Below are 26,989 nucleotides of genomic sequence, written 5' to 3' on the forward strand. Positions count from 1 at the left end.
GCCTGGTGGCTCAGCAGACTAAAAAAAAGCATTGTGATTAACACCAGCTGTCTGCAATTACTGTAAGTTCGAATCTCACCAGGCTCAAGGTTGACTCAGCCTTCCATCCTTTCTAAGGTAGGTTAAATGAGGACCCAGTTTGTGGGGGCAATAAGCTGACTTTGTATAAATATACAAAAGGATGAAGGCTATTGCTTAACGCATTGTAAGCCATCCTGAGTCTCCGGAGAAGGGCGGCATATAAATCAAATTTAAAAAAAAAAAAAACTTGTCCCAGATCACCTTGCAAGACGTAGTCCTCATCACCTCCATAGACTCTGCCCTAAGAAACCAATGTAGAGCAAATACAACCAATTTTATCTGTCAGATGTGCAGCATATTCTTCACAGCAACTCTTTAGGTATACTTCGGTATTGCTCCCTCCAAGGAGGGACCAAGTCACCTGGAAGAGGACAGCTGGGCAGCTATCAGCAAACATAAGGAAAGAGAACTAGTTCCTAGTAGTATTCACCATCTATCGCTATTAGTTAGGCCCATGATGGCGAACCTACGGCACGTGTACCACAGGCGGCACACGGAGCCATATCTGTGGGTATGTGAGCGTTGCCCTAGTTCAGCTCCAGCGCATATGCACGTGCCAGCCAACTGTTTTTCAGGCCTTCCGGGCCCACAGAAGTCAGGAAATGGGCTATTTCCGGCCTCCGGAGGGCCTCTGCGGGGTGGGGAAGGCTGTTTTTGCCCTCCCCAGGCTCCAAGAAAGCCTCTGGAGCCTGGGGAGGGAGAAAAACGGGCCTACCAGTAACCTTTGTCACGTGCCAAAAGCGGAGGGGAGTGCACACATACACGGGGCGGGGTGCTGGGGGCATTGAATTATGGGTGCGACCCCCCTGTGCTCCCCTGCATTTTGCAACGGCAAAATGATTAGCCATCACTGAGTTAGGGAGTAATAGTTGCTCTAGCTCTTGTCCAATTCTCTTCGCTCCTTGTGTTTCTCCAGTGATGGTCTAGATGTCTCTTAATCCACTTAAATTCCCTTAATTCCATCGTATACCATGGGGAACATCAGGAATCCTGGGTGTGGAGAGGCCACTAAGGCACGATCTGATCTAAACTCACTACCATTCCACCACCAAAGCTTCAATCAACTGAGTAGCAGGCTTTCCAAAATAATCCCAAATTCCATCTGGGATCCAGTTAGTCACCTGGGATGGGCTGATGCAATAGGTTCAGCCTCCCTGAAAAATTGAGGGTCAGCAATGAGTGGTCTGTCCTTGGAATGAGAGAAATCAAAATCTCCTCCAATTCCAGAGCACTCTGGCATTGCTCTGACAGAAAAACCAGATGTATTAGTGCTGCTACGAATTTGCTGCCCTTTTGGAATAGGCGTCAAACAGTAATAAAATATTCATATAAAATAGTTTCCTTTAAATCTATGCTGTTACCAAATTCTTCACTGATACTTCTATATCACTTTCTTGACAACATTACAGAAGTGGTTTGTCATTGCCTTCTTTAAGGTTGTTGTTTTTTCTTCAACATCCCAATTCAGCCTGAAATTTCATGATATTCCCACCCAAATACTAAGCTCAAACTTGTTTACCCAAACACTGTTCAAAATAAGGAAATTAAACCCCGCATTGTTGACATTTGTGAAATGGCCTGACCTACTTTGTAGCCCTCATTCCTCCTACAGTTTGAAGAGATATAGGATAATCCAAACTAGGGACTGAAATTTGTTGTCTAAACAGTGTGGAATAGGGAAAAATGAAGGAGCTTAAATTTATGCAAAACAAGATGGACTTATAAATTAAGGAAATTATAAAAGAAATTAAAACAATAAACTTTTCCAATTTATTTTTCCCCTTCATGGATTACTGATTGTCGTGGCAAAGGGGATTGCACAGCTCAATGAGGCTATGAGCTATGCCGTGCAGGGACACCCAAGACGGACAGGTCTTAGCAGAGAGTTCTGACAAAATAAGAGGTATAAGAGGTATAAGAGGTAGCAACTAAAACCATCCCAAAGAAAAGTAAGAAAGCAAAATGGCTGTCTGAGGAAGCTTTACAAATAGCTGAGGAAAGAAGGGAAGCGAAAGACAAGGGAGAAAGAGAAAGATACACCCAATTGAATGCAAAATTCCAGAGAATAGCTAGAAGAGATAAGAATATCTTCTTAAATGAACAGTGCAAAGAAATAGAAGAAAATAATAGAATAGGGAGGACCAGAGATCTTTTCAAAAAAATTGAAGATATGAAGGGAACGTTTATGCAACAATGGGCATGATAAAGGACCAAAATGGCAGGGACCTAACAGAAGAGATTAAGAAGAGATGGCAAAGTTACACAGAAGAACTATACAAAAAAGAGCTTAACATCCCTGATAACCACGATGGGGTGGTCACTGACCTTGAGCCAGACATCCTAGAATGTGAAGTCAAATGGGCCGTAGGAAATCTGAGCAACAACAAAGCTAGTGGAGGTGACAGTATTCCAGCTGAGATATTCAAAATCAGACGATGCACCATTGCACTCATTTCACATGCTAGTAAAGTTATGCTTAAAATCCTACAAGTTTGGCTCCAAGAGTATGTGGATCAAGAACTACCAGAAGTACAGGCAGGATTTTGAAGAGGCAGAGGAACTAGAGATCAAATTGCCAACATACGCTGGATTATGGAGAAAGCTAGGGAGTTCCAGAAAAACATCTACTTCTGCTTCATTGACTATTCTAAAGCCTTTGATTGTGTGGATCACAACAAATTGTGATCAGACCATCTTATTTGTCTCTTGAGAAACCTATATGTTATCATGAGAAAGGCAGGGCTAGATGAATCAAAAATTGGAATTAAGATTGCCGGGAGAAATATCAACACCCTCAGATATGCAGATGATACTCTAATGGCAGAAAGCGAAGAGGAACTAAAGAGCCTCTTGATGCTGGTAAAGAAGGAGAGTGCAAAAATTGGCTTGAAACTTGATATTAAGAAAACTAAGATCATGGCATCCGGTCCTCTCAATTCCTGGTAAATAGATGGGGAAGAAATGGAGCTAGTGACAGATTTTATTTTCCTGGGATCCAAGATCACTGCAGATGGGGACTGCAGCCAAGAAATTAAAAGACGCTTGCTCCTGTGGAGGAAAGCTATGGCAAATCTAGACAGCATTCTAAAAAGCAGAGACATCACCCTGCCAACAAAAGTGCGTATAGTCAAGGCTATGATCCCAGTTGCAATGTATAGCTGTAAAAGTTGGACCATAAGGAAGGGTGAGCGCCAAGGAATTGAGGCCTTTGAACTATAGTGCTGGAGAAGACTCCTCCCTTGGACTGCAAGGCGATCAAACCGGTCAGTCCTAGAGGAGATCAACCCTGACTGCTCTTTCAGATCCTGAAGATGAAACTCAAATACTTTGGTCACCTAATGAGAAAGAAGGACTCACTGGAGAAGAGCCTAATGCTGGGAAAGATTGAGGGCAAAAGAAGAATGGGAGGGCAGAGAATGAGGTGGCTGGATGGAGTCACTGAAGCAGTAGGCATGAGCTTAAATGGACTCCAGAGGATGGTAGAGGAGAGGAAGGCCTGAAGGAATGCTGTCCATAGGGTTACGGTGTTGTTACGTCTTCGCCAGTAACAACAAATTTATTTTTCCCAACACTTTTGAAATAATTTTTTATTGGGGCTGGGGTTAAAACCTACAAAGCAAACAGTTAAGATTTTTTGTTTTCCTACGGACAAAAACTTTCTTTCCTTATCAGATGTTCCAAGTCACTAAAAAGATTAAGATTGTAGACAGTCTCTCTATTGTTAGCAGATATATTTTAGCAAATAGTAGCTACAATATGGCAAAGTGACTTTTTACCGGCATTAATCCAGTTATACCTACCACAATCATTTCAGATGGTTCTAGAACAATGCATTCACAGCCACGCCTGAAGCTTCCTGCAGAGCGTTTCCCAAAACTAAAGGAGAGAGAAAACATTTAGAAGAAAAAAAATCTGAAAAATCAAAGAAACTTCTAAACAAATTAATGCTATATAACTGTTAGCTGATATCATTGCTAATGGCTGTGTTGTGTGTGTGTTTGCGTGTGTGTGTGTGTAGAATTTACCATTAACACCCTACATTTAAATAATGAGTTCAACTATTCTAAACTGATTATGTTACCACTGATTATTATGCTGCTACCCAGACCTTTTTATTCTCTGGTTGAGCTGAAGGTTGACTGCAGAACAGATAGCAATAGCTTCTATTAATCCTGTTCCTAAATAATCACAGTAACAAGAATATATTTATGAGCAGTTAATTTAAACTAATCAAGTTTTTCTTAGGACTACATAATCAGGGGTAGACTGATTTGCAGGCTTTCTGGAACAGAATCTCTCTTTAGACTCCACTCTTTCTGTACAGTTACCAGCTGGCAAGAACATTTTGAATTTGACATCTAACTCCAAATGTATTTTATATGGAATAATATGTGACAGTTGAAATAACCATTTGTTCCTAAATTATACACTGTATAAGGTCTATAATATCCCAAATATTCTAGATAATTTGTCCCTTAAAATACATCATCAAAATGATCTCATTTGGACAAAAAAATAAAACAGGGTATGTTGCTCAAGGGACACTGGGAAATCATTGATTAAAGGTTCAATAAACAGGATATGGTCAGGTTTTCTTCACTGTGGGTTTGTGACAAGGAAAAGGAAAGAGACTGAATTGTCATAACCTAGCAAATTATTAGAAAACATCATATTTTAAATCATTGTCAGGCCATCAGCTTATCTTTTAATTTTTAATTTATTAAAATAGTGAAATAAACAGGAATTATTATTTAACAGGAATATTAAATAGTAATTATTAAGTTAAGAAAAAAATAAGCATAATAGAAATATTGATATAACTATAAATACCTAATTATGGGCTCCAGGTCTAGCAGCTCTTTCCCTTTGCTATTTATGCTTAAGACCTGGATATGGCAATTAGCAACTAAAATTCATTTGATCTGTTCAAGCATTGGCCAATAAAGTAGCTTTATTATTTTAATAAAATAATACAAATAAAAGTATTATAGAGGACACTTGGCGGTAGATATCACTCCAAACATGTGTCTTCTACTTCTCATCCACCTCCTCATCAATGGTAGATACTTTGATCTCTGACTAAACTTGGCAGATGTATTATTTACCTTTGCTATTATGTATAGATAATGCAGCAATTCTTTGCTCATACCGGATGATTTAATACAGGACTTTGGTCTTTCATCTTCTACTGCTATGTTGAAAAGCTTATCATTACAAGTAGTCCTTTACTTACGACCATAATTGAGCCTTGCAATTATAGTTGTATGTCATAATGTTGCAAAGCAGATCATCACTTGACCAACTTGATTTTGTGACTTTTTCTGTGGATCCCTAAGCAAATATCAGAGTTATAAAGCAAATGCTGCACTTGTTAAGTATACCCACTGTTCAATGTAGGTCAGTTTTTGCTAGGAATTAGAAATAAATGCCAGTTTCCAGCAAAAATGTCATAAATATGACAGTAGGCTGCAGCAAACAGCTGTACATGTGGGCTAATTGCTAAGCACCCAAAATATGGTCATATGATTGGGGAAGTAACATCTGGACCAGGTTATAAGTATCTTTGGGGGGCTTAGTCATAACTTCAAACGTTTGTTAATTTTATTCATTCATCCATCCATCTATCCATTCTATTTACACATCATCAAATCAATACTCATAGCCATTTACAGCGATCCAGTAAAAGGATACAACCAATTAAAATGGCCATGGAAAGTATCATAAAATCAAAATTGCAAATGCATAATTTTAATAAGGAAGTATAAATAACATAACCAAAGTACTAGACAAAAATTGAATCTAACATTTGAATTGAATCTAACATTATGCTCAGAATGCTCTTAGAAAACACCATAATCTTGAGTTCTCTAAAACATTTCACAGCCATTTATTGTCAGCAAAGTAGGCTGTTCCAGCAAAAATGAACTATAAATTTGTAAAAGCTTCAGTTCATTGGAGAAGATGCAATATAATTTGCCTGTAATCCCATTTACTGAATTCAATCAATTAAGGCATTAACATTCTTCTCAGTAGGGCTAATAGCTTACTAAAGGTTAATTTTCATTTTCTTAAAGAAGACCCGGAGAGAGGAAGTTTCTATCCAGAGTTTAGTGTAAAGTATTTATAGCGTTCCATAAAGGCACCAGGTCTGAGATAATGATCTTCAGAAAGACTTGATGGTTTTCAAACAGGAGAATAACATGAAGTATTCAACTGCACCAGATTATACCAAATACCTGGATCCGGTGAACCATTTTTCCAAAACAACCTCATGGGATATTTCACTTCATTCTCAGCACACAAAGTCAACTATTTGAGATAAAGTTGCTGAAACCAATGTGAATACACATTCATTATCGAGGGAACTGAATATTTTCCTAAAAGAAGTGATCATATGTTCAGTTAACTTTACAGATGTAAATTATATCTCTGTATTCTCCATATATAAAGTCCTATATGTTAAGTGTAAAAAAGATGAGCTCAGATATTTTTATATTTCTATTGTGATTACTTCAGTCAATCAGACTGAAGTATACTTTAACTATATACAATGAAAATGTGGAAGAAAGAAACGCCATCACCTAATTCTGTAGCAGGAAGTTAATACATTTCATCTCCCCTTATGTGGATCTGGCAACAGCTAGTGATTAAAGCATCCGGGGCAGGACAAGGAATTTCTCAAGATTGCAGTCTTCCACTTCATTATAACTCTTCATAATAACAAGTGCTATAATTTTGACTCAATTTTATGAACACTTCATAAAGCTACTAACAGCCAGATAAAACTGCTTGAAGACTAAGTCAGGACCACAGATTGTTAATAATTAGTCATCCCTACTCTTAGCAAATGGAAGTTATAAAAGACTAAGCATGCTTTTGTGTTAATAGAGGTTAATAGTTCACCTCATAACTCAATTTCAGTCTACAGGGACAACATCACAATGTGGACTAAAGGGGTTGCAAATCAAAATGTACATCATTCAAAATTATGCTGCACTTAACAGTCCTTTTAAAAACAATGCAACAGCAAATAACAGCACTCCAAACTTTCCAGAAAATTAATTAATTTTATATAGCTTCCTGTCATATCTGTGACTCTGGAAGCCTCACAAAACTGTGAGGCAATACTTAATTACAAATAAACAACTAAAATAAAAACCATTAAAACTATTAAACATAATAGTAATTTCAAGAGATGATGGCTGCTAGGAAGCTGTATATTATATGGAAAGGGATGTTATTGCCACAGCCCTAAATATTTAGGGTCACTCTAAATAGGGCCCTAACATATAAATAGCACTGTACCAACATTAAACTGAAGATCAGTGGACAAAATAACATCCTTAGGAAATTAATGAGCTCTACCTAGAATGTCAAACTAAAAGTCTTTCTTAAGACAAAAGCTCTTTGCTACTAAGCAGGGGAATACACCTGCCCAGTCTGTATATGCACACGCTGGAAAAGTAGATGTTGTTCTGAATGAAACTAGTAAAATTATTCCAAATGCCTTAAATCTACCCTTCTAGATAAGACCTACCATCTAGCTGGCATTTCCCTGTCTGCTGTTTACAGAGAAGCAGCAGAATACAGAGAGAGGCTCAAATCATCAATATCTAGACAACATCCTCTCTATTGCCTAAAACCAGCTCTCATCAGAGATTAAAATCCAGGAAAAGCTTCCTTAGGTTGATGGAAGACATTGAAGAATTTGAAAGCAGAATGTACCTATGGAAAGATACTAAGAATCAACACTGGATGGAACCAACAGAGGAGCTGGCAACTGGGCCTGACGAAAGCTGGGAAATATGGAAATCGTTGAATAAGCTGCGCATAGGTACAACAAGATTCAGAGACACTCTGAACAAATGATGCTATCCACTGGCTTATGCTCTTTGCGATTCTGGTGTCATCCAGATAATATGTATACCTGTCCTTTGTGTCCCAATCAGTGTACGCTTGAGGCAGCATGACAGGATGTAATTAATATTGCTAGTTTTAGGGCAAGATCTGTTTAATTTGTACATATTTTAATCTTGTATTTTATATTTTAAATTTTATGTCATATATTATGTTTCATTTTAATTGTAATGCTTCTGAAATAAATAAAGACCTGGCAATAATGGGAGAAAAATTGTGCATCTGTCTTTGATCACGGTACTCTTCTGGACCAGTTTTGGAGGTTGGAGTGGGAGGCACAATATTGTGCTGATTCTCCTCTTTCCTTTGGGGCTAGTTCCAAGCAAAATGATAAGTGATAAGAGAGGAGATGTCCAACCCATGGCCCTTGTTATGTGTGATGCTGTAGGCTTCAGTGCTCTCGCCTATCCTATTTAATACCTATTTAATAATGAAGCCACTGGGTTAGGTCTTCCACTGGTTTAGGGTAAGCTATATATTTCCATCATGGACTCTCTAAGCAATGCCATGGATGTCCTATCTGATTAATTGGAGGCAGGGGAGGGGATCTGGATTGAATTGAGGGGATCAACTCAACCCTAGGAAGACTGAATAACTGGGTTTTAGACTTCCCTGATTCTGGGCCATCTCTTGTTATGGATGGGATTGCACTACCTCAGGAAATTCGATACCCAATTTGGGGTGCCTCATAGATTTCAACTCCTTTTCAAACAGCATGTAGCAGCCATGGCCAGGAGGGCCTTTGCTGAATTTCATGTTGCAATATTTTAAAGTCAATAGACACGTATTGTCAGCATTCAGAAGATATGCAATCTACTTGTTATATATTTTAGACAATAGTGATTTTATTACAGGTTTGGCACTGATCTGTTGGGTATCTTATATTCCCATTAGTAAAATATACATTTTATTATAAAATTAATACGAACTAATATCAGGTATAAATCATAATCTAGGTAGAGTTTCAGATAAAGTTTTGAAAAATAACAGATTGTGTCTACATACTAACATCCAGACTAGATTTTTGTGCTCTGTACCAGAAGCTGCCTACATGTATAAAGTTTTCTATTTTATTCTCAGTGTGAAACACTTTTAGATATATGTTCCTATCAACTGGAAACACAGATGTAAATATTCTATTCAAATATGCAGTACTGGTAACTGATATATCTTTAAATATGCAGATGCGACCAATTTCTATTTAAATATTTAAAATGAATTCCAATCATACCTGCTCCTTGGAAGAAACATTGATTCTTTGATAAATACTGAACCAGACAGAAGAATATACCAACAGGTCCCAATATCATCAGGGCTGTTAAAAAAATGAGAAAACTTTAGGATGTATGGTTTTAAAAGAAGAAAAAGTAGTAAATGTCATAAAAGAAAATGTATACAACAGTGCTGCAATTTACATAAGTACTAGTGATAAGCTAGTTTTAACAGATGAAAATTTTCTAAAGATGATTTTTTTTCACTATGTCTTATCAGATACATTTCTATATCATAAACAATTTACTTATCTTCTTGTTTTTTATACTATTTCTATCCTGACAAATCAGGCACTTATAGCAATTTATTAATAAAACCAAACACAGAATCCTTACAGCAACAAAATCATTAAAACATCTTTATACCCTAACCTAGCATCCATTTTAACAACCATAAATGTTAAAATCATTGTTAATTAAACTCTCTGTGGAAAAGCCCTACATCTCCAATAGTAAACTGCTTCATATGAACGGAATACAAGCTTGCTCTATTCAGCACTCAGTATTCAGCATTCATATTCAGTGCAAACCTACCAGATGGACTCGTTCTTCCAGAAGTAGTAGTTCTCAGTTACCTGGATGCCGAGCCATAAAAGGCTTTATGGGTAAAAACTAATACTTTGACTTGTACTTAGAAGTCCACTACCCACAAAATCAGTAAATAAGGCAAGTTATTTGTCCAGTATACTACTAAAATTCTGGAGTCTATAAACTAACTGGGCATAGAACAAAACGTTTTCAACCAAGGTACTTCAAATGGGCTAATTTACACAATGTGTCCAAAATCCAGGACCCATGACTCCCATAGAACTGAAATTTTATAAAACAATTTTATGACATAATATTCATCTAAAGCATTTAGTGACATAATACACAGTGTCATCAAACATTTCCTCTGTTCAACTTCTGATTTTTGACTATGCAGTTCAACATGGCCTATTTTCAAAGCAAATACATCTTTGAATATCTTCTTGAATTTTAAAGATCTTTTCTAGTAACGATGGTATATTAGAAGCTCCACCACTATTGAAGGCATTGAGGAATCTGGTAAGGCAATAGCTATGAAACAATGAACCAACAGGTCATAGGTTGCCCAGTAGTTTCTGTTCAGAATATATCATTAAATGGAAAAAATCTAATTTCTTTCCTTTAGGATCAAAAATATTGATAGATTACAGAGATCCTTAAAAGTTTGTGAACACTTAAATGTTCAATATTTTTGCACAAATATGCTCTATAACATGATTTAGAAGACATGTCCTAGAACTATATAAAACGAAACAAAATCAAGAAATTAGTCAACTGCATGACAAGAATGCATTATCTTTGTTCATTTATTTATTGAGGAAAGTGACCCAAAGTTACATATTTCTGTATGGCAAAAGAATGTAAATGTTTATTTTCAGTAACTAGACTGCCAATTGGTCAGCAATAATTACAACTAAACATTTACAATAACTATTGATCAATCCTGAACATTGGCTTCGAGTAATTTTAGCCTACCCTTCTTTAAAAACAGCTTCAATTTAGGTGTCAAGAATGCCATCCTGCTGTACCAGCTATTCTTTTGTCAGATGCCAGTCTGCCATAACCGACGAAGGGAGGGAGTTGCAGGGAGGAAGAAGGAGGGCTGGGATAAGGGGAATCAAAACTACTCTTCGTATCATCCTGTGAGAGCCGCTGACCATTCCAAGGTCATGGAACGGAATGCAACACCATCCCTCCTGCAAGTCAGGGACATCCACAACATTTCTACAGGATGAAGGTCAAAACTTCGCCTTTTTCTGCTTTAACCATTCTTTGATCAACTTGTGCTTTTTGGATTGTTGCCTTGCTTCATGATAGACTTCCTCTTGAACTTTAATTCACGAACACTTATCCTGACATATTCTTGTTGCTGTAATTCAGAATTCATATTTCCACCAGTGACAGTAAATTGTCCTGGTCCAGAGGCAGCAAAGTGTGCCCAAATCTAGTTAATGCCGCCATCACTTTTCACAAATGGGATGAGGTTCTTATACCAGAATTCAGTGTTTGTCTTTCGCCAAATATAACACTTCATTCAAGCCTAACATTTCGATTTGCATCTCATCTATCCACAGATTAGTCTTCCAATAGCCTTCTATCTTATCCATATGGACTTCTATAAATTGCAGGCAGGAAGCAATGTTCCTTTTTTTTTAGTAATGGCTTTTTCTTTGCAATTCTATCATACACACCATTGTTCCATGTTCTCCCAGTGGTAGTCTCATAAACATTCACATTTGCAATTGCAAGAGAAGCTTTTAATTATTTAGGCACCACCCAGGGTTGAGACATTATGGAGCATTAATGCTATGCTCTTGTTTTCTCTTCGTTGATCAATCATTCATGGGTAGAATGTTGAATTGCTTCCATTTATACACAATCTACTGAATAGTTGATTGATGGAGTCCGAACTCTTTGGACTCCAGTTTTGTAGTTTCGTCACCTTCTGGTGAGCATCAACAACGGTTTTTCAGAGATCTTCAGAAATCTCTTGTGTTGAAGCCATGACACACTTCCACACACTTGTGTTATGATGATCGAACTTCAATAGGGAATACCTAGCATTCTATTTTTTAAAAATAAGGTAGGATTCCCACAGACAAACTGACACCTGATGATCATTCCATTGATTGAACATCTGACTCTAGTTTCCCCTTCAAATGAACTAATAATATTAGAAGTCCACATACTTTTGCCACACACAAATATGTACCTTTAGATCATTTTCGTCAACAAATAAATGAACAAGTATAATGGTTTTTACATGTTTGTTTATTTAGGCTATCTTCTGTCTAATTTTGGGACCTGGGTGGAGAACATATCACCTTTTAAATCATATTTATGAAAAATATTGAAAATTCAAACAGATTCACAAACTTTTAAGCACTACAGTACTTCTTGACAAGTGAGCCTTAGAACTAACTGGCAATGAAGAGAACAAATTTTTTAAATGTTTATGCTTGAAATACTGTACGTAGGATTGCAAATATCAAGTTTATTCTGCTGCTCTGCCAAATAAATGTAGAATGAACCACAAAATAATTCAACTGGCAAGTAAGACCAGAGAATGAAATTAAACTGGAACCAGTATTCTGAAATAGTTTAGCTAAATAAAAAATATTTTTATTTCTATGTCTATAACTACAGGTAGTCCTCAACTTAACCCCACAACTGAGCCCAACATTACCATTTCCATTTCAGCAAGATAATTGTTAAGTGTGTTTTATGACATTTCTTGCCATCATTGTTCAGTGAATCACTGCAGTTATTTAGCAATACAGTGTTAAGTGAATCTGGTTTCTCCACTGATTTTGCTTGTCAGGTTACAAAAGGTGATCACATGACTCTGAAACACTGCAACTGTCATAAATACATGACAGCTGACCCTGCATCCAAATTTTGATCATGTGACCATGGGAATGCTGCAACAGTTTTGAGTGTGGAAAATGGTCATAAGTCACATTTTCACTGCTATTGTAACTTTGAGCAGTCACTAAATGATTTTTTGTAAGACAAGGACTATGTCTAATGTCATGAAACTATTGGGAAATTGTAGTCAAGTGCAAAACAACCCAGTTATGTGTAAGAAACAATCCAACATAATTCCCCTCCCTCCCCCAAAAAATTAGAATGATCACACATTAAAAGGAGTATATTTTTAAAATATCTGATAGCATAAAAGTATAAAATGCTTCTAAAACAAATTATAACAAACAATATTACAACTGCTTTAAACTATTTGTTTCAATTAAAACATGGTTAAGAAATACTGTGTTTCCCCCAAAATAAGACCCTGTCTTATATTTTTTTGAACCCTGAAATAAGTGCTTGGCCTTACTGCCATGCACTCAAAAGCCCAATTGGACTTATTATCAGGGGATGTCTTATTTTGGGGAAAACGGGGTACAGTTTTCTTTCCGAAACGTATGGTTTAGTGACTATAGAATACAAATAGCTACAAAACTTTTAAATTAACTTAGATGTGACAATCTGGCATAATTTATTGTTTAAGTCATTTGGATAATGTTTCCATCTATTCTCAGTACACTTAAAGCCAACGCAATGCTATTTGAAAAAGTAAATATAAAATTAAAAACAGCAAGACTCACTAGTATAAAACTTCATTGGCTTCATGCCGCTCATATCGTACGGTTTCACACATGATTCTGTAAAACAATTTTTAAAAATTTATAATGAGATATAATAATTTAGCTAATTATTTCTATTTAGCATTCATTTTCATGACTGGTTTAGAGATTAAGTTCCTTGTCCTCTCTACTTGTATTATTAAGGTCCTATGGACCAGTTCAGGAGGGGCTAAGCCCATGCAATATTATGTTATCCTTTGCCTAATTTCAAAGACTATTAAATATCTGAATTATTTTTCTTTGTGATCTGCAATATTAGGTGGGGGGGAGAGAAGGCAAGAGGAAACAATGACAAAAGTATGCATCAGGAAAAAAGACAATTTCATTCATTTTGGTCCTTCCTTATTCCTACCTTTTTTCAATTCCATATAATAATGGCATATGCCATCCCCAAACAGATCAATTACTGTCAGTAATATTAAAATTGTAATTGGTTTCCACATATATATCAAAACAGATGAACAGAATGTAGAACCTGTGTTTATCATATTCTATGATATCTCATTTTGCATAATTGCCAACATGATAGAAGATGTTATTTTACTATAAATTAAATAACATTGAGTTTTAAGAAATGGTCAACTGAGAGAAATCACAATGAACTCTGTGCTTTATGAAAACATTTAAAATAATTCACAAAGTAGTGAGAACAAAAATATGCTATTTAGAAAGACCTTGACAACATTGTGCAGAAATGCGTTAAGAAGCATATGAGAGAACCAGGGCAAAATATTAATGAATCTTTTATTAATATCATCAGAAAAGATACTCTACAAAAGAGTGTTTATATGCAGATGTCTACACGACACACTTGATTGTGAGTGATCAGAACATTACTTGCTGCTGACGTAGCTGAAGCTTGTTCAAGAGGCTCATTCAAAATACAGAAGCCAGCTTCTCAGAGACAGCCCACATACACAATGGAAATAATTCCTAATGATTTGCTAATAAAGAATTCTATGTGGAGGCATTTTTTTTCATAAAAGCATTATCACTAAATAGTAAGCTAAGCAGAATAATTGGCATAATTGTATATATCTTCAACTGAACTAATTATAATAGTAAAATATACCAGAAACTGAAACCATGATTATTTAAAGATAGCAGTAAACTGTGTCTATCCTTTAATGTTGATATTTGAAATAATTTTATGTATTTAGCAGAGTGTCCAGAGTATATATTTTTCTTAATAAATCTACATTTAGATGAAAAATAACTTTACAGGTGTATTCATTCCAATTAAAAGTAAAACTGGTAGCATTCCTAAATGAAAATTGCCAAGTTGAAACATGAAGGAACTATCACTTCCATTTGATTGCAGATACTTGATTTTTGCTTAGCTTTTCTACAGCAACTGTCATGGTTAAAAACAGTCATTTCTAACTTCCAGAAGTTACCTTTAGCATTTCATAATGTTAATGATAATAATACCACTCTAATGGCAGAAAGCGAAGAGGAACTAAAGAGCCTCTTGATGCTGGTAAAGGAGAGTTCAAAAATTGGCTTGAAACTCAATATTAAGAAAACTAAGATCATGGTATCCGGTCCTCTCAATTCCTGGGAAGAAATGGAGGTAGTGACAGATTTTATTTTCGTGGGATCCAAGATCACTGCAGATGGGGACTGCAACCAAGAAATTAAAAGACGCTTGCTCCTGGGGAGGAAAGCTATGGCAAATCTAGACAGGATTCTAAAAAGCAGAGACATCACCCTGCCAACAAAAGTGCGTATAGTCAAGGCTATGGTTTTCCCAGTTGCAATGTATGGCTGTGAAAGTTGGACCATAAGGAAGGCTGAGTGCCAAAGAATTGAGGCCTTTGAACTATGGTGCTGGAGAAGACTCCTGGGAGTCCCTTGGACTGCAAGGCGATCAAACAGGTCAGTCCTAGAGGAATTCAACCCTGACTGCTCTTTGGAAGGCCAGATCCTGAAGATGAAACTCAAATACTTTGGCCACCTAATGAGAAGGAAGGATGCACTGGAGAAGAGCCTAATGCTGGGAAAGATTGAGGGCAAAAGAAGAATGGGACAGCAGAGAATGAGGTGGCTGGATGGAGTCACTGAAGCAGTAGGCGTGAGCTTAAATTGACTCCAGAGGATGATAGAGGACAGGAAGGCCTGGAGGAACGTTGTCCATGGGGTCGCAATGAGTTGGACATGACTTGGCAACTAACAACAATAAATTATAATTAGCAAATTCTAGTTGTTCATGAGATAATGCTGCGAGAAATCTGATGGATATGAATTCCTCTCCCATGTAGCTTTACTCACAATTGTCTAATGGAGAACCATATTTTATCAAATAAGAGAGACAGGTTTGAGGTTGATTTAGATGAAGTTACACCCTACAGATTCACATCTTCTCTAATCCAGTTCTGCCACTTGAAATTTAGATCATCGGGGGCTAATTTTGATTAAGCAACACTAGTTTACCAGCTGCAACATCTCCTGAATAGAAAATGTCTGCCCACTATCATTTTCATTCTTGTTATCCTTCAACCTTACTAGTTCGTGAGACTGCATTTAGAGATAGTTCAGAGGCTGTATTTGATGCAAATCATAACTGAACATATTTAATAAAACCTTGTTCCTGAAGCCTGTTCCAAGTAAGGTCAGGTTAAAGTGCCAGTTATTTTTTAAAACGTATACTGCTTGCAGCCTGTAACCTTAAGGATTGCTTTCTTGCAACATGCCTGAAAAATCATCCATTGACCCCTTTCTCTAAGACTCTAAGAGGTCAACAACATTTTTCCAAATAAGTACCAAAGGCATGTTTGTAACTAATAAATGAAGATAATAATAATTAATAGCAATAGCGCTTAAGACTTATATACTGCTTCATGATGCTTTACAGCCCTCTCTAAATGGTTTACAGAGTCAGCATATTGCCCCCCAAAAAATGGGTCCTCATTTTACTAAACTCAGAAGGATGGAAGGCTGAGTCAACTTTCAGCCAGTCAGGATTATATAGGATAATTAAACCTAATTAAGTATAATTCTGCATATTTATTTAAGTAATATATTAAGAATACAGCAAGCCACCCACAAGAGCAGCCAAACAGAAGGCCACTCTCTTCATTCTCATGGGTTGGCCAATTGACTATTTTTCAAGACTATGGGTCAGATGATTTCAGATGGCAGGCCACATCTGGACTGCTGTTATAATTTAAAGTATGTGGCAACTAATAAGTAGGCTGATTTTGTTGCAGAATTCTGATAATTAAATGGTTTCCATAAGATAGGAGTCCCCAACTTCCAAGCCACGGTCTGGTACTGGTCCACAGCCTGTTGGTAACTGGACAGAAGTGGCGGTTGAAGCGTGTGAAGCTTCATTTGCGCATGCACAAAATCTAGGTTGTGCATGAGAAACCCCCCCCCCCACGACCACCGCTTCTGCCACTGCCGGTCCACGGAGCCAAAAAGGTTGGGAACCATTGCCATAAGGATTTTGCCTGGCACTAATGCTACTTTCATCCAATGACAGATCATAAAATTTTAAAACTCATTCAGGAACTTGGCTCAGCATTCTTTTGGTTTCTAATTTACTTTTACTGGAGCAACTTACACATATGTGATACATATGCGCACACACCAAAAAATCCACATACTTATATTTTAATTTGAAATTTCAAAAATTCATATACTTGCAAACATTTCAATTTGAAATTGGGAATTTTGTAGTATTTTTTTAAATTCCTCTACAAGGAAAACCAAGATAAATACTTTTACATTAACTGTTAACTTTATTAAGATTCTAGAAGACATTTATATAAATAAAAATAATGGCCATATTTTTCTCCATTCACTGAAAACTGTCTAATAATTCATGATAGTCAGGGAGAATAATAAGAGGTCAATTTTATTTGAAAAATGAAATGAGTATATCAGTTTCACCTAAACCATTATTTATTTCTGACTTGTGTTATTTTTCTTTAATATTAATTTTATCTATAATAAAAATAATTATATTAAAAAATTGCAAGGCAGTACTCAATTAAAGCAATACTTTGTAACAAAACTGTATAGGCCTAAAAGCAGAATGAAATACAATCAATTCAGTTTACCTGAGCTGATGTTCTCTTAAATTAGACAAAGCTTCCATTCCATGTAAATAAGAATATACTATCTCCAAATCCTGGAAAAAGAAGAGAACAAATATTTAAAATAGCATGAGAAAGTATGAGAGGTTCCTATTTGTATAATAAAAGGAACTCAAACCAAATGATCATTGTATATAGAGTGTATTATTACACATATTGTATGTGATTTCTTAATTCCATAACAGGATTTTTTCTGAGAAAACTGATTCCCTGGACATAATTTCAATTTTAATTAAATAACATTTTAATTAATGATTTCAGTTACTACAAATCCTGCCCATTCCACATACTATCATAAGTCTTAAATTTGAAAGTAGGATGACTCTAAATTCTAGCTAAAAATATGCCTATCTCAGAGATATTCCCAAAGCTCACATATAAGTCCATGTCCAACGTACAAAGAAATAATGCTGGAAAGGAGATTAACCAAGTTAAAAGGGTATAATACAAATGAAAAATAGCATTATTTTGAAGCTTTTTTTCTGCTTAAATATGTTTCTTTAAAAAATACAGAATTGTTAAGAATTTATGAATCTAAATGATATGAGATTGTACCAATAATAGGAAATAAGATATGGAAGTAAATTGATGTATCTTGCTAAATGCTTAGATTTATAAACAAAAACAAAACAGTTAATTAATTAAGGAAACGATCCAGATAAATATAATTACATTTACACTAAACATTCAAAACATACATTTTCAGTTTTGAAATATTTTCCATTCATAAGACTGGCAAAGAATAAGAGTTCCAGGGTTAATTTTTTAAAAATCTACAAAACATACAAAAACAATGCCACAGTGATTATTTGGGGGGCGGGGGGGTTGGTAGTTTTCATTTTCATGAACTTGGATATAGTGAAAGATAACACAGAAAATTAACACAAAAATATTTAACACTAATACTGAAAAGCAATGCAGATAGCCTCAATTAATGACAACTGGTTTGCCTATTGTTTGAATTTACGAGGGCATTGAAGCGGAGTACCTGTGCACCTGTTCATCCTTGCGTTCAAAATTACGATGTTGCTGAACAAAGAGAATTACAACCTGTGCTGAAGTAAGCCTACAGTCACATGATCAAAGTGCAGACGCTTGACAGCCAATTCCTTCCACTTGTCCCCCCCCCCGCCGCCATCTATGTCCTTAAACACCAGGGAAATTCCAACAGTGCAATGGGAACCACACACAACCCCCTCCTATGAAGGGCTGAACACCTAGGAAGTCTCCACAGTGGGACCCAAAGCAGCTGCCCAATGGGAAGTTCTAAATGCCTGGGAGACTCCAAGACTGTGCCATGGTATGAGCCATACACCCTCTCCCACGAAGCGCAAAATTCTTGGAAAGCTCCAGCCCAGTCACCCTCACTCCCTGCAATCTACCATGCCAGCTGACTGTTTTCTTCCTCCCATGAGGCCACCGGCCATGAAGAAGAAAAAAGTTAAAGGCACCTGATCAGCTGCAGCATCTTAAAATGGACGAGGTTCAAACGGAGGTGACATGAGAGCGGTAAGTACCTTATTAAGGTTCCAGGAGGGGTAACGATGGATTGTCAGTGGACGCAGATTCGTCGCTCCACGAAGGAAGGTTTGTATGATAGGATGGTGAGAGATGGAGTCCGGAGAGCCGCAGGCCAGAATTGAAGCGATGGCAGCTACGTGACGCCGCAAAGTACTTGGGGCCAGACCCTTGTCTAGGCCCTTTTGGAGAAATGCCAACACATGAAGAATGGAGGCCGAAGTCGGAGAAATTGGTATCGTGGCACACCAGGATGTAAAGGCACGCCACATGTGTTCATAGATACGAACTGTGGACGGGCGGCGTGCTGCCTGGATCGTAGGAATGGCCTCCGGAGGAACCTTAGCCGCTGTCAGGAGGAACCGCTCAACCGCCAGGCGGTCAAGCGAAGCCAGGCTGGGTCCGGGTGGGTGAGGGCCCCTTGGAAGAGATGTACCTTGGAGGCAGGGATTTGCCACGGTGGAGAGACCGATAGGGACAGCAAGTCCGCGAACCATGGTCGCATGGGCCAATACGGGGCGATCAATATCAGTTGAGCTTCCTCCGCTAGAAGTTTCCGGATGATCCTGGGAATCACAGGTAGGGGAGGAAATGCATACAGAAGACCAGCTGGCCACCTGCTGCGAAGCGCATCCGTGGCTTCCGCCTGCAGATCCAGGAACCTCGAGAAATAACGGGGCAGCTGATGATTTGTCCGGGAAGCGAACAGGTCTAGGACTGGCATCCCGAACCTGGTGGCGATCTCGAGAAAAAGGTCATGAGAGATTGACCATTCTCCCTGATCCACCAGCTGCCTGCTGAGGGAATCCGCCTGGACATTTGTGTCGCCGGAGATATGGTCCGCCTTGATGAATGTCAAATGAGTCTCGGCCCAGAGGCCTAGGAGGCGAGCCTCGTCCATTAGGGCCCGAGACCGAGTTCCCCGCATCTTGTTCACATGGGCCTTGGCGGTAGTATTGTCCGTTAGGACCAGGACATTCCTCCCTTCCAAGCGATCTTGGAAGTGAATTAGAGCTAGCCGTATGGCTCGTAGTTCCAACAGATTGATGTTGAGGAGGTACTCTTGGGCTGACCACCGACCCTGGGCCATATGATGGAGAAGGTGAGCCCCCCAGCCTGACAGGCTGGCATCTGTGGTCAGCTATAGACGTTGAGACTCCTTGAAGCATGACCCGAGGGACAAGGCGTCTGAGGTCCACCACTGGAGGGAACGGAGGACCTGATCCGGAAGCCGAATTCGACGGGAAGAAGTGTCTTGCAGTGTCCTTTGAAAGGGCAGCAGAAGCCATTGAAAGTCCCTGCTGTGTAAGCGAGACCATGGGGTGATGCCAAAAGTCGACACCATCTTACCCAATAGGCAGGACAGGGTTAGAATGGATGCAGAGCCCGAAGATAGGCAACTGCAGGCCAACGAGCGCAGACTAGCCTGATGCTCGGGGGACAGAGATACTTGAGAAGAGACAGTGTCAATGATGGCCCCTAGGTGAAGGATACATGAGGAAGGGGAAAGATGGCTCTTGGACCAATTTATAGAAAAACCGTGTGATTGGAGGGAATGAAGAACAAAGGTTAGATCGGACAGAGCTGCCTCTCGGGACGAGGACATAACCAAAATGTCGTCCAAATAAAACTGGAGGCGAATGGGGTGACTACGAATATGGCCTATCAGGGCGGCCATAATTTTCGTAAATACCCGAGGGGCTGAAGACAACCCAAAGGGCAAGGCCCTGTACTGGAAATGGAACCCTCGGAAGACAAACCTAAGAAATTTGCGGTGAGCGGGAAGGATGGGGACATGGAGGTAGGCCTCCGTTAAATCAATGGATGCTAGTAGATCAGAAGGCCGAATTGATTCGAGAATAGAAGCAAGGGACTGCATCTTGAACTGGCGATATTTAAGGTGCCGGTTCAAGGCTTTTAAATCCAATATGGGTCTCCAACCCCCCGAGGACTTTTTGACTACAAATAGGCGGGAATAAAACCCCTGACCTTGTTGGGAAAGGGGAACTCTTTCGATGGCCGCAATCTCCAATAAATGGTCAATCGCGGCCGAGACCAGATTCCGTTTGACGACCTCCCGGGAAACGGGGCAGGGAATAAAATGAGGGGGAGAGGAGGAGAATTCTAAGGAGAGACCCAAGGCTAAGGTATTAAGAACCCAAGGGTCAGTGATGGAAGCCTCCCACTGAGCCAGGAACAGAGAGAGACAACCACCAATAGGGGCCGAGGGAGCCGGTCTATCTAGATCTGCGGGAGTTACGCCCTCCCCTCCCCCCACGAGAGAAACGACGGGAAGGGAATCTAGACCCCTGCCTGACCTGTTGGCCGGAAAAAAATGAGATTCCCCTCGACGGGTGGCTGGAGGAAGAACCTTGCGACGATCCCTGGTTTCTAATAAAAGAGGATCTAAGGCCGATCCAAACAGGTTCCCTGAAGAATAAGGAGCCGAAGCTAGCTGCCACTTGCTCCGCATGTCGGCTTGCCAATTTCGGAGCCACAACAACCGACGGGATGTAACATTGGACCCCAAGGCCCGGGACGAGAAACGAGCAGCGTTTAGTGTGGCATCCGCCGAATACTCAAGGGCAGCCGTAATCTTATTCAGGTCCTGTCGGGACCTAGAATCGGATAGGGGAAGCCTGGCCTGAAGCTGTTTGAGCCAAAGAAGGGCAGCTCTATTGAAGAATGAGGCCGAGGTGGAAGCCCGGATGGACCATGCCATAGCTTGGTGTCCTTTGAGGAGGGTCTTCTCTGCCCTTTTATCTTCCGGTTGAAGGGAATCCTCCGCTGGGCCGGTAGGGTGTGATGAATCTGTCAAAGCCAAAATGGGCGGGTCCACCTTGGGGGCCTGCAAAAGGTCTGCTAAGGGAGCCGCCGAGTTGTAGAGACGCTTGTCCAGGCCATTTGGGCTGGGGCCCGCACCAGGAAGGTTCCATTGGCGCTGAACCACGTCTGTGAACAACTTAGGCGCCGGTATAGTCTCAGGATCGATGGTGGGCTCCGCAAACATGGCAGTGGCCGGATCATCCAAGGGAGCTGTTGGGGCCGAAGAAGCCGGTGCTCCCAAACGGGTCGTAGCAATCGCCTTGAAGAGGAGAGAGCGAAAGACCTGAAGTTTGAATAGCCCAATGAAGGAGGGCTGATCCGGGCCTAACCCTTCATCATCAGACCAAGCCTGGTCTTGATCGTCATCAGCCTCTGAGATTGAAGTTTGATCAGCTAACTCCTGGGAATCCAAGCGATCTTGATCCAGATGAGCCTCGTCTCTAACCCTTGTCTGAGGTTGGGGTGTAGCAGAGGTGCCCAAAGAAAGTGGGACTTGAAGAAGACATTCCGCCATGCTCTGACAAATAGCTCTAGCAATTAGGGCTTCCAAGGAATCCGCTAGAGGCGTTGGAGGCAGAGAGTGTGGAGGAGGAGGAGGTTCTGGGGCAGAACACTGAGGAGAGGTCTCGGGTTCCGGTAGAGTGTCAAAAAGTTGATGAGAATCTGCAGGGGTGATTCCCGGTGATGATCTAGGGGCGTCAGGAGAGAGGTCCCTAACTAAGCAGGGAGATAAGGCCCTGGAGCTGGGAGGGTCTGCCTCTTGATGGGCCTGAGATTGAGCCTTAAGAAAGGCTTTCTCGATGGCATTATGCCTGCGCTGTTACTCCCTCGAAGGGGCAGAGGCTGAGGAAACAGCCGCCCCTTTCTTCCTAGATCTCTTTGCCGGAGGGGCTCCTGCGCTCTGCGAAGTTGAAGAAGTACCCTCTAAGGGGTCACTTTCATGGCGGCTGCGATGGGAGGAAGTGCTGACATGTCCCCCGTGGTGCCTCGTGGCGTCCGCCATTTTCCGATGTTAATGAGACGCAGCCGACAACGGCGAAAGGACTAAAGCGCTCACAATCTTTCCTCAGTGCTGTCCTGAGATTCTGAGGCAGAAAAGCGCCAATCCGTTAAGGAATGAGGCGCCAAAAGGTCGCTAGCCGTCCGGCTATTAGTGCGACTAAGGATCGGCGAGCAGCCGCTCTAGTCGACAACTGCTGCTAGGCAAAGGCCTTTGAAATGCAGCGCGATCGTTTCCGAAGGCGGAGGCTGCAGCTGACAGGCGCTGAGAAGCTTGCCGTGAAAGGAATCACCCAGCAGCCGGAATTCAAGAAAAACGCAGTCTGGAGAGGAGAAAATACAGTGAAATAGCGCGAAAACTTGCCAACGATGGAAGACACGCTCCGTCTCGCGAAGACCGAGTCGAAGAACTGGGGCGGCCCAGGAGGGCGGAGCTTTAACATGCCAGACTTGGTCAATCGCTAGACGGACCGTCTCTTCCCCACTCTGACTGACGTTTTCCCCTAGCTGGAGAATGCCCCTTTTCTCATGCTCCTGGAGCACTGCAGGTGACTTCACAGAGAAAAAAGAAAAAAAGCTATCCTCATTTTCCCAAGAATGTGCAGAAGTCCCTCAATTCCAAAATGAAGTATTTATCTGCCTTTAGCATTTCTTCTTCTTTGCAAAGGGCCAGGCTGGGTATGTTTCATAAGTTTGATGGTTTTCAGAAGTGCCCCACTGTGAAGACTTCCTGAGCGTTTTGTGCTTCCTGGGCATGGTGGCTTTTTGCTGCGCTGCTGGGCTTTTTTCCATGGCATCCCTGTGTTTGTGCAGCACTGCAGCAACCCTGTAACTTGTGTGCAGCCTACACCGTGCTCCCAGGGACTACTCTAACCCCTGAGGCATCACTCGCTCTCCTTAATGACCATGCTTGGGAATACCAGGATGCAGTCATAAAGAATGTGGTGACCTGCTCAATGGCTACAACTATTTATGACCAAAATTCCAGGCCCAATTGTTGTCATAAGTTGAGAAATATCTGTATTTTTCTTCTTTTTTAAAAAAACTAAACAGAGACTCATTTAATCAATCCTACAAGTTGGTTTGCAACTATAGTTAAGCCTGTCACATAAACCAACTAAAACCCTCAAGAACATTCTAAGTAAACCAGAAGACCCAGAAGAAGAAAAAAATCAGAAGTCATCTACAACATACATTGTAAGGACTGCAAAACCAGGACACAGTAAGACACCAATATTGTCCAATATGTGAGATGAACAGGCAGACGTCTAGCAGATCACATCTATGAACACCAACTGGCAGTCAGAAGACATGATGAAAACTGCTTAATTTCTCTACACATGGATTGGCTAAATCATAATTTCAACTGGGAATCTGTGAGTACCTTAAACCAAGCCAAGTCCAAAACTGCTATAAAATTCCTAGAAGTCAGGCACTTACACAAATCAGCAATAAATAGGCACAGACATAAACATCTAAACATCATTCAAAAGAGACAATCAAAAAGCCAAAAAAGAAAGAAAAATAACAAAACAGCTCTTCATCAGCAATCAACACCCAGATGGAAATAGAGTAACACCAAGATTAACATTAGAGTAACAATCACAAACAATACCTCAATCAAGGCATGCCAAACAAGTAAAAAACAACTCAATCAAGGAATCATCAAGACCACTCCTACCAACATTGACAGAGCAAGCCACTAGTATATAAAATTCCCCACTGATGAAGTTACCTAGTTTGGCAATGAAACGTCTAAAAGAAAACAACCAAGTTCAGAGAGCATCAAGAATCCCAATGTTCAATCCTGAATTACAAATATTTTCTTCTATCTGTATAAAACTTTCTAGAATCATTTTACACATCTTAGTATCGGGATTGTAAAAACTGGAGCAAATCCAGATACCATTTATTCCAACTCCAATCTATTACTACAGATCCCAATGAATGGCCATCTGTTTAAACACATCCAAAGTAGAAATCTAAGTAGAATCTATCCTTTAATCTTCTTTATATATTTTCCCATCTTCGGTGAATGTACTCCTATGGTACATCAAATATAATTTGGGAATCCTCTTTGATTCCCAATTGTTAATGTATTTATAGAAAACAGCAGTGACAAGAAGGTAGTTTATATAGGTATATCTAGTGCAACAACTATAACTACTTTGTAGCTTGGATGTGGCAATCGTTATTTATAATTTGGTAACCAATGCATCTTGATTAGTCCAACATTCTTTATATGAAAAATTCCTTTAAAAGCATCCTGAAATTACATTTGATACAAAATGTGGTGGCAAAACTGCTGACTAGTGCAGGATACAGTGATCATGTGAAGTTTGTATTGAAAGAACTGCCTAAGGTGCTGTTGCCTGTAGAAAGAATATAAGCTACTGCTGTGGTTTATAAAGCTAAAAAAAAACTTTTTTTATAGGGAATAGACTGTCCTTGTAAACTAAAAGAAAGTAACTTCTAGCCCTTTAAGTAGAATGTGGGAAATAAGATTTTGTAATGGCTTTTAGTTTTTCTACAATAAATTGGGATGCTTTTGTACCATTGTGTGACTGTTTATCTATTATAACCTGGCAGCCAGATAAGAGTAAATTCTTTTTTTAAGTCACGTTTTTTATTTATACATAAATATTTTGAAGACAGTATATTGTCCAGGCACTTCATTTTACAAAAGAAAAAAAATAACAGATATACTGATAGTGATAATGATAATACACATGATAATTATAACCATATTTATAATTATGTTAGCTTAAAAGGTAAAGGTTCCCCTCATACATATGTGCTAGTCGTTCCCGACTCTAGGGGGCAGTGCTCATCTCCATTTATGGCGGTGCTCATCTCCGCTTACGGAGCCCCATCTTCAGCTCCATAAGCCGAAGAGCCAGCGCTGTCCGAAGATGCCTCCGTGGTCATGTGGCCAGAATAACTAAATGCCAAAGGCACACGGAATGCTGTTACCTTTCCACCAAAGGTGGTCCCTTATTTTTCTACTTGCATTTTTTACATGCTTTCAAACTGCTAGGTTGGCAGAAGCTGGGACAAGTAATGGGAGCTCACCCTGTTACGCGGCACTAGGGATTCAAACTGCTGAACTGCTGACCTTTCGATCAAGAACTCAGCGACTTAGCCACTGAGCCACCATCTCCCTTATATGTTAGCTTATTTATGATCCTATTAATTGTACTAGTATGCTTATAATTATAGACAACATTCATATTTTACTTAGAGATAATAATCTTTCTTCATCTAACTTCTACCTCTTATCTCTAACCATTGATAAAACCTATTCCACTTTGAAATGTACTCTGTATCTCTTTATCTTTTATTTTCAATGTCAATCTATCCATCTCTGCACAGACCAATATTTTCCAGACTATGTTTTCATCTAGTGGGGTGTTCTCATTTTTCCAATATTGTGCAAATACAATTCTCGCTGTTGTCAATACATATAGCATTAAGTATATAGTCCCTTTATCATAAATTTCTGATATTATTCCTAACAAAAATATATTAAAACCAAATATTTGGCTTTAAATCTATATGCTGCTTAATCATCTTTTCCAGTTATATATGTATTTCTGTCCAATATTTTCTTGCTTTCATACATGTCCACCACATTTACAAGAGTAAATTCTTCAAGGAGGTGCAGTTGTTTCTCTGGTCCTGACTGTCTGTCTATAAGAAATGAAAAAAGTGTGCCTATTATCAAACTTTTAATTGTTAATTATTCTAATGGTATTTTATTGATGGACTCTGCATTGATTCCACAATTATATTTTGCTGTGAAGTAAAGTAAAGTAATTGCTAACTACCAATAATTATAAGTAATTCATCAATAGCCACATAACTGAAAGGACTAAATCCAAGATTCTATGCATGCACAACTGGGAAAAAGGTAAGGACTTTTGTTATCTTTTAATAGTTCTTGAAATCAAAACTATTATTCAGGCCAGTTCATAGACAGGATAGTTGAATACCATGCTAAATCTTCAGAAGATGTACCTAGTTGTATTTAGAACAGGGTTTCCCAACTTGGATAATAAATTCTGGAAGTTTTCAACTTCCAGAATTTCCAGCTAATGCAGCC

At 39.3% G+C, this 26,989-nt stretch overlaps 1 protein-coding gene across 2 annotated transcripts in view; it reads right to left on the reverse strand.

Moving 5' to 3' along the window:
• The window catches only part of RAPGEF2 (Rap guanine nucleotide exchange factor 2), a 275,274-nt gene that overhangs the window by 171,258 nt on the left and 77,027 nt on the right, over positions 1–26,989 (reverse strand). For both annotated transcript variants that reach the window (XM_070949029.1, XM_070949027.1), the window contains exons 2-5: positions 17,509–17,579; positions 13,406–13,462; positions 9,230–9,313; positions 3,882–3,957 (exon numbers count right to left, since the gene is read on the reverse strand). In XM_070949029.1, coding sequence (XP_070805130.1) covers positions 3,882–3,957; positions 9,230–9,313; positions 13,406–13,462; positions 17,509–17,579 — 288 coding nt within the window. The remainder of the gene's footprint in view (positions 1–3,881; positions 3,958–9,229; positions 9,314–13,405; positions 13,463–17,508; positions 17,580–26,989) is intronic.

The sequence above is a fragment of the Pituophis catenifer genome, unplaced genomic scaffold, assembly GCF_029215685.1.
Source record: "Pituophis catenifer annectens isolate HBS135680 unplaced genomic scaffold, rPitCat1.0.hap2 SCAF_8, whole genome shotgun sequence".
Lineage (NCBI taxonomy): Eukaryota > Metazoa > Chordata > Lepidosauria > Squamata > Colubridae > Pituophis > Pituophis catenifer.